Below are 9,809 nucleotides of genomic sequence, written 5' to 3' on the forward strand. Positions count from 1 at the left end.
TGACCAAACAAAAGGAACATCCTTCCCTGTCAACTTAGTCATAGGACGTGCTCTGCTCGCAAACCCCTACACAAATCTCCTGTAGTAACCTGCCAATCCCAGAAAACTCCTGATCTCTGTTGCATTCTGCGGTCTAGGCCAATCTCTGATAGCCTGAATCTTCTCCGGATCTACAGAAACTCCATCTGCAAACACAATATGACCCAGAAAACCCATCTCACGCTGCCAAAAACTGCACTTGCTCAACTTAGCAAACAACTTCTGCTCCCGCAGCTTCTCCAGAACTGCCCTCAAATGCACTGCATGCTCCTCAGGACTCTTAGAATAAACCAGGATATCGTCGATGAAAATGATAACAGATACATCCAGGAACTCCTGAAACACATTGTTCATCAACCTTATAAACGCTGCTGGTGCGTTAGTCAGCCCGAAAGGCATCACCACAAACTCGTAATGCCCATACCTCATCCTGAATGCATTCTTCCTCACATCTGCCTCATCTATCGGTATCTGATGATAACCCGACGCCATATCTACCTTGGAGAACCAAATAGCACCCTTCAACTGATCCAACAACTCATCGATCCTCGTAAGAGGGTACTTGTTCTTCACAGTGACCCGGTTCAAACCCCTGTAATCAATACACAACCGGAAAATCCCATCCTTCTTCTTGACAAACGACATCGGTGCTCCCCACGGTGATACACTAGGACGGATACTCAACAAATCCTCTAGCTGCTTCTTCAGCTCTGCCATCTCTGCTGGAGCCATTCTGTAAGGAGCCTTGGATAATGGCATCGTCCCTGGTTCTAGTTCAATCGTAAAAGGATCAGACCGAGATGGTGGTAACCCCTGCAACGACTGGAACACAACCTCAAACTCCTCTACAACCGGAATACCGCTAACAATAGACTTCCCCACTGACTCTGGCATAGATATGGTAACCAAATAAGCCTCACGGTCCTTCTCGATCATCTTCCCAGCCTGAATGAACGAGATCACGAGACTCCCCGAAGTCGGTCTAATACCCTGAAAAACCAACTTCCCTCCTGGACGCTCAAACTCCACTCTACCCCAATAGCAATCCAAATGCACCATGTGCCGATGCAACCAGTCCATCCCAAGAATCACATCATACAAATCCACTGGACTGATAAGCAAATCTGCTGGCCACGACTCTCCTGCAATCTGAATATCAATTCCTCTGGCTCGTCCAATAACCCTCAGGAACTTGCCTCCTGCAACTCTGACAACTCCAGTACGCTCCCCGGGATCCTCTCTGATTCCTGCGCTCTCTGCACACTCCGGAATAATGAAGCTATGAGAAGCCCACCAATAAGGTCCCTACACAAACCTCATGTGTTGAGAACCTAACACTTTGTCATAGGAAAACATAAAATCTGAACTTACTAAGAATTCACAAAGACAAAGTACCAGAAATTATACTTGTGATCGCTCCGGCACTGATTCTACCAGTCTCTGCAGTCGTTTAAACCTGTGGCGCCTGCTCAATCCATGCAACCTGCTGCCCTCCCGGCTGCACCTGCTGCAACGCTGCCACTACCACCGGCTGCAACTTGGGACACAAGGGCCTGATATGCCCTGGCTCCCTGCAATGATAGCATACACGAGCCGCTATCGTCGGAGCACTCCTCTTGGGACAGCTAGCAATCTTCTGATCCTTGCTTCCACAACCGAAGCGNCACGAGACTCCCCGAAGTCGGTCTAATACCCTGAAAAACCAACTTCCCTCCTGGACGCTCAAACTCCACTCTACCCCAATAGCAATCCAAATGCACCATGTGCCGATGCAACCAGTCCATCCCAAGAATCACATCATACAAATCCACTGGACTGATAAGCAAATCTGCTGGCCACGACTCTCCTGCAATCTGAATATCAATTCCTCTGGCTCGTCCAATAACCCTCAGGAACTTGCCTCCTGCAACTCTGACAACTCCAGTACGCTCCCCGGGATCCTCTCTGATTCCTGCGCTCTCTGCACACTCCGGAATAATGAAGCTATGAGAAGCCCACCAATAAGGTCCCTACACAAACCTCATGTGTTGAGAACCTAACACTTTGTCATAGGAAAACATAAAATCTGAACTTACTAAGAATTCACAAAGACAAAGTACCAGAAATTATACTTGTGATCGCTCCGGCACTGATTCTACCAGTCTCTGCAGTCGTTTAAACCTGTGGCGCCTGCTCAATCCATGCAACCTGCTGCCCTCCCGGCTGCACCTGCTGCAACGCTGCCACTACCACCGGCTGCAACTTGGGACACAAGGGCCTGATATGCCCTGGCTCCCTGCAATGATAGCATACACGAGCCGCTATCGTCGGAGCACTCCTCTTGGGACAGCTAGCAATCTTCTGATCCTTGCTTCCACAACCGAAGCGACTCGCACCACTCGGCCTCTGTGTAGCCTCCCACCTCCTCTTGGTTCCCTGTGCAGGCTTACCGCCCCTGCTAGAACCACCATGCTGTTGAGCCCTACTATGCTGAACTGCTGGACTAACCGCCACTGACTGTGCTCGGATATCCTCCTCAGTCCCTACTGCAGTCTCAACCAGGTCTGCACGANTCCTGCAATCTGAATATCAATTCCTCTGGCTCGTCCAATAACCCTCAGGAACTTGCCTCCTGCAACTCTGACAACTCCAGTACGCTCCCCGGGATCCTCTCTGATTCCTGCGCTCTCTGCACACTCCGGAATAATGAAGCTATGAGAAGCCCACCAATAAGGTCCCTACACAAACCTCATGTGTTGAGAACCTAACACTTTGTCATAGGAAAACATAAAATCTGAACTTACTAAGAATTCACAAAGACAAAGTACCAGAAATTATACTTGTGATCGCTCCGGCACTGATTCTACCAGTCTCTGCAGTCGTTTAAACCTGTGGCGCCTGCTCAATCCATGCAACCTGCTGCCCTCCCGGCTGCACCTGCTGCAACGCTGCCACTACCACCGGCTGCAACTTGGGACACAAGGGCCTGATATGCCCTGGCTCCCTGCAATGATAGCATACACGAGCCGCTATCGTCGGAGCACTCCTCTTGGGACAGCTAGCAATCTTCTGATCCTTGCTTCCACAACCGAAGCGACTCGCACCACTCGGCCTCTGTGTAGCCTCCCACCTCCTCTTGGTTCCCTGTGCAGGCTTACCGCCCCTGCTAGAACCACCATGCTGTTGAGCCCTACTATGCTGAACTGCTGGACTAACCGCCACTGACTGTGCTCGGATATCCTCCTCAGTCCCTACTGCAGTCTCAACCAGGTCTGCACGAGTAGCATAACTCTGCCCTCTACAGTGAACCCTCAAATCATCACGTAGGGCCCTCAAAAACCTCCTGATCTGACCCTCCTCAGACTCCATAGCCCGACCCCCATAACATAGAAGTCGACTGAACTCCAAGTCCAGCTTCCGCACTGACCGCGTCCCCTGAGACAACTGAAGGAACAGANACCAATAAGGTCCCTACACAAACCTCATGTGTTGAGAACCTAACACTTTGTCATAGGAAAACATAAAATCTGAACTTACTAAGAATTCACAAAGACAAAGTACCAGAAATTATACTTGTGATCGCTCCGGCACTGATTCTACCAGTCTCTGCAGTCGTTTAAACCTGTGGCGCCTGCTCAATCCATGCAACCTGCTGCCCTCCCGGCTGCACCTGCTGCAACGCTGCCACTACCACCGGCTGCAACTTGGGACACAAGGGCCTGATATGCCCTGGCTCCCTGCAATGATAGCATACACGAGCCGCTATCGTCGGAGCACTCCTCTTGGGACAGCTAGCAATCTTCTGATCCTTGCTTCCACAACCGAAGCGACTCGCACCACTCGGCCTCTGTGTAGCCTCCCACCTCCTCTTGGTTCCCTGTGCAGGCTTACCGCCCCTGCTAGAACCACCATGCTGTTGAGCCCTACTATGCTGAACTGCTGGACTAACCGCCACTGACTGTGCTCGGATATCCTCCTCAGTCCCTACTGCAGTCTCAACCAGGTCTGCACGAGTAGCATAACTCTGCCCTCTACAGTGAACCCTCAAATCATCACGTAGGGCCCTCAAAAACCTCCTGATCTGACCCTCCTCAGACTCCATAGCCCGACCCCCATAACATAGAAGTCGACTGAACTCCAAGTCCAGCTTCCGCACTGACCGCGTCCCCTGAGACAACTGAAGGAACAGAACCTCCAACCGGTCCAATGCCTCTCTCGGAAAGTACTTGCGGTTGAACTCCCCCATGAAGTCAACCCAAGTCATCTCCCGCTGCACTCTCCTAGCAGCCACTGATCTCCACCACAACTCAGCATCAGCAATCAAATGGTGGACCCCTATGTCCACCCAAAACTCCTCATGACATCTCAGAGTATGGAAGTTACGTTCCACACTCGTCCTCCATGCATCTGCAGCAGTAGGATATGTACCACCCAAAAACTGCGCAGTCACGAGACCCTTCATCTCCTTGAGCATGGACAAATAACATCCATGTGTTCCTACATCCGCAGCCACTGGCTGCCACTCCTCCGCCACCACTGGTGGCACTACCTGAGCCTGAGCTGGTGCCACTGGTGGCAACAGCTCCAACAAATGTGCTAGAAAAGCCGCAAAGTCAGTACCAGGGACTCCTCCCGCTGGAACTCCCACACCTGGAACCCTAGCATCACCGACCACTGGAGCATCAACACCGCCCCCTCCGGCCACACTCATGGAATCCTCCTGGACACCCTGCGACTCGCCAACACCCTCAGCTGTCACACTCTGGTCCTCGGTCTCACTAACCAATGGGACTCTGCCCCTACCACGACCACGTCCGCGTCCACGACCACAACCACCNCTGGCTGCCACTCCTCCGCCACCACTGGTGGCACTACCTGAGCCTGAGCTGGTGCCACTGGTGGCAACAGCTCCAACAAATGTGCTAGAAAAGCCGCAAAGTCAGTACCAGGGACTCCTCCCGCTGGAACTCCCACACCTGGAACCCTAGCATCACCGACCACTGGAGCATCAACACCGCCCCCTCCGGCCACACTCATGGAATCCTCCTGGACACCCTGCGACTCGCCAACACCCTCAGCTGTCACACTCTGGTCCTCGGTCTCACTAACCAATGGGACTCTGCCCCTACCACGACCACGTCCGCGTCCACGACCACAACCACCACCAGCAACAGCATCACCTCTAGCCATCTGCACTACCATGAACAGAAGACTAAGCACGCAATAATACATAACACAAAAACATATACTCACTCTGAAATCACATTGCAGGCTTGAAGAGGATGTTCTAGGACTCCATGCCACACACAATTGACTAACTCACATAATCAATCAAGACATGCAATCCCAAACATCACAACGGAAACCTAGTGAACCCAAACCTAGAACCGTAAGGACTCTGATACCAAACTGAAACGACCTGACCCATTTTTTTTTAAGATAATAAATAATAAATAATAATAATAATAATAAACTACAACTGGTAGTCCCATATCCACTAGCCACCTAACCACAAGTACAACCAACAGCGGAAATAACAGATACCAATATCCAAACAATAATCCAATAAATAATAACAATTAATCAAATATAACAATACTCCAATATCAAACAACAGGAAATAAGGAACCAGCAACCTAGCAAGTTCTAAAGACCTAACTCTAGCAACCTAGCAATGCCAGACAACATCCAATCGAGTATTTTATAAACACTCAGTAAGGCAATCTTCCCATCTACTGGGCTATACACACAAGCAATAGAGATACTCTAATCATCACACAACAATCAACAAAAAAACCAGGCACTGCATCGACCGACACAAAGCTTGCATCGATCGACCGATGCTTCCACCGGCATCGACCGACGCATGCTCGACATCACGCAGAAACCCTAATTGCATCGACCGATTCTCCTAGGTCAATCTGCGCCGTCCTCGGACTTTATCGACCGATGCACATGCCGAACATCATTTTCCCCGAAGCTTCTCGCCGGATCTCCGTTCTTGCAACCAGAAGAATCGATCCCAAGCCACAAGAAAGCTTCCTAACGCCTCAAGTAACATTCTAACAAGCCTAACAACACATAGACAAACAGATCAGAGGAATCTCCAGCTTAGATAAGCCATGGTCATGCACTTACCTTTGCCACAAAAGAAATCAGACCCAAACACAGGAAAAAAACGTTCCTAGGACGCTCCTGCAACGATCCGAGCTACAAATCTCTACAGAAACAGCTTCCAACTCCAAGAAATCACCAAGAACACTCAAGAACACCAAGAACTCTTCTTTCTCTCTTCTTTTCTCTCAAAAAGGGCTACACTCGCCGAATGAGATAAAAACATCGACGTAAGGGTTTTCCCGAACCCAAAACGCAGCGTTTAACTTAAGTCAAAACGCAGAAATTCAACCCTGCATCGACCAATGCACAACCTGCATCGACCGATTGATAACAGGTTTTTCACCCAGGGTATCAATTCCCTATGCAGTTGTAGTACAAAGGGTTATCAATCCAAATGGTTGTTTATGCTAGCAGGAAGGATACTATCAGAACAATGCAAGTCAAGCTAAGCAATAATGGGGTTTTGTCTAACAATCCTAGAATAATAAAAGAAAAGAATATAAACAAGGAACCACACGACCTAAGCACTCGATGCAAGGATTCGAGTACAGGATCAGGTGGGGTGATCGAGTAAGCAAAGAAGGTATGAACAGCTCGAGGGGTTACTCGAAGCAGGTGATCGTGTACCTGTTCTGGTAAGGGATCGAGTGATGAATATNCACAGGAAAAAAACGTTCCTAGGACGCTCCTGCAACGATCCGAGCTACAAATCTCTACAGAAACAGCTTCCAACTCCAAGAAATCACCAAGAACACTCAAGAACACCAAGAACTCTTCTTTCTCTCTTCTTTTCTCTCAAAAAGGGCTACACTCGCCGAATGAGATAAAAACATCGACGTAAGGGTTTTCCCGAACCCAAAACGCAGCGTTTAACTTAAGTCAAAACGCAGAAATTCAACCCTGCATCGACCAATGCACAACCTGCATCGACCGATTGATAACAGGTTTTTCACCCAGGGTATCAATTCCCTATGCAGTTGTAGTACAAAGGGTTATCAATCCAAATGGTTGTTTATGCTAGCAGGAAGGATACTATCAGAACAATGCAAGTCAAGCTAAGCAATAATGGGGTTTTGTCTAACAATCCTAGAATAATAAAAGAAAAGAATATAAACAAGGAACCACACGACCTAAGCACTCGATGCAAGGATTCGAGTACAGGATCAGGTGGGGTGATCGAGTAAGCAAAGAAGGTATGAACAGCTCGAGGGGTTACTCGAAGCAGGTGATCGTGTACCTGTTCTGGTAAGGGATCGAGTGATGAATATAAATGCAAGCAATTAAAATATGAAAGCTTCTAAGGATGGGGTAATCGAATCCTAAGTATTCCTAACCAGTACAGATGTCTTACATGCCTCAAGCAAATATTTCCTAGACAATGAATCTCTAAAATCTTTTTAAAACACTCTTGTGATAGAAACAATAAACCTTGATCACTCCCCTACCCAACTCTCGTTGGAGAAACATGACCAAGCTGGCATTAAGATCCGATTCATTATTGTCAGTAAACTCCTTACTCATCTAATCTCTTAGGCTAAGTGAGTAAACCTCTAGCATTGGTTGATTCAAGCATCTCATCTACACCTCTCGGTGGTAAAACACCTTAGATCTAATCTCACCCTCTCGGTTTGTTGACAGCATTAAGAACACCAATCTAGAAGGAAATCTATTAAACATACACAATCAACTAAGACATCCTAACCGATCAAGAACACAAAATCATCTATCCCATCCCTAGAAACTTTACTACACTACTCGGAAATCATAGCAGGAAACATCATAGCAAATATAAACAAAAATTGCAGTATATTAAACGATAAAGTAGAGGGATAAGAGTACAAGATATAAATCTAAAGAAATGATAAAAAGTTATGAAATAAAATCAAAAACAAAAGGGAAAAGTGTTTGAGTCGCTCAGTTCTCTCACAGAAGCTCTCGCTCTCTAGTTTGAGGGTCTGCGGCGTGCTCGTTTGCGAGGAAGGAGAGGAGGGTTTATATATGGAAATCCCTTTTACCTAGCTTCCCAGACCTGCCCGAGGGTCTACTCGATGGGGTACACGTGGATGAGGCCGAGTTAGTCCTCGGGTAGATCTTCGGGTTGGTCTTCATGCTCTTGGATCCTCCTTGATCGTGTTTGGGTTCGGACTCGTTCTTCCAGCTCGGTGGCTCCTACGGGTACATCTTCGGGTTTGTCCTTGTTTTTCTCCATTTTAGGCTCTTAAGCACCTGTTTTCATCCAAAATATGTAAATGCAAAAATGCAACACCCTAAATGGCCTAAAAGTGAATTCCTTCAGTTAATGACCTAAAAATGCTAAGTTAAGAGGGGGTATTCAACTGATATTTTAAAAGATTCTAAAGTATTTTTAAAATCACTTGTTATTCAATTGTTGATTTTAAAAAATCTTTTAAAATCCTATGTTATTCAACTTGGATTTATGTAAAATCATTTAAAATAAGCTAAAATCTCTTGTTATTCAATTAGTTATTTATAAAACTTACTTGAAATCTACCGTTATTCAAAATATCACAACTTTAAAAACAATTGAGATTTTGAATGATTCTAAAAGACTTCTTTTTTGTTTTCTAGTTAAAAAATACCATCTCAAAATCATACCTTTTGAGGTAGAATTTTAAAAGATTTGATAATAAATAAATAAAAATCTACTACACAAGTCACTTGAGAGCTTTTATTTCGAAATTGGTTCCCAAACAAGGTTCTCGTTTCCTTTTAGTTCAGAATCAATTGTAACAGTCGACGAGCTAACAGCTTGGTCAAAGTAGAGAATCAGTGGAACAGAACCCGTCTCAGAACAAAAAGTAGTGACGTTAGAAGGAGAGCCATTCAAGCACCCAACTCCAGATAGAATTACACTGGAACCATGTGAAGGCCAAGAGGAAGTGAGAAGAAGAGACACAGATGGTAAAACCAACCACTTTGGTCATCTGGGTCCGTAAAAATAGCTTGATGTACAATTTCATACTCATCAGGAATCTTTTTCTCTGGCATAAATCCATCAGCCATGTTCCATGAGAGGTAACTTTGGTTCGAGGCATGTGACTATCAATCTAACGCTTCGGTTTCTTAAAAAACCAAAAATATTTTTGAACATGTAAATAGAGTTCCCATATAATTGAGATGTAAAATATGTTAAAATCACCCAAAGTTTAACAATCAAATCTTAAAGAATCACATTTCATTTCCTTTTTTAAAAAAATAAAAACTCTAAACACAACCAAATCTCCTTAAAACTCACATAAATCTTCCAAAGTCCTAAAATGTTAAAATCCTACCAAATCTTTTAAATTTAAAATTTAAGGGTATGAATAATGTAAAATATGGACAAAAAGGGATGCTAAAAACATGTAAATTAGAGAGTTATCAGACCCCCAAACTTAAATCTTGTTAGTCCTCTAGCAAGAAAGTAGGAGAGTGCGGTTTGAAAATGGGGACTCATAACCTTTATATACTAAGCGAAGGATTCAAGCTATAGTCCTTAAAGATAGTTTAATGGTGCTAAAATCAATCAACATACATACAAATATTTTTCTATGTTTATTACCATGCATCAATCTAGTTCAACTTGCAACTAAAAGTAGAGAACATCTCTTTCACATTCAATTAAGTGTTTGGCGAATTCTTGCAAATGGAAGGTGAATCAAGCTCAATCGGTT

The 9,809-nt window shown here is 45.7% G+C and overlaps 1 protein-coding gene across 1 annotated transcript in view; it reads right to left on the reverse strand.

The window, feature by feature from the left end:
• LOC104709411 overlaps positions 232–9,809 on the reverse strand; it is a gene marked incomplete at its 3' end in the record, with an annotated part of 21,918 nt that continues 12,340 nt past the window's right edge. The window contains exon 3 of the mRNA XM_019228710.1: positions 232–645. Within this exon, the coding sequence (XP_019084255.1) occupies positions 232–645 (414 nt within the window). The remainder of the gene's footprint in view (positions 646–9,809) is intronic.

This window comes from Camelina sativa, chromosome 8, assembly GCF_000633955.1.
Source record: "Camelina sativa cultivar DH55 chromosome 8, Cs, whole genome shotgun sequence".
NCBI classification, from domain to species: domain Eukaryota; kingdom Viridiplantae; phylum Streptophyta; class Magnoliopsida; order Brassicales; family Brassicaceae; genus Camelina; species Camelina sativa.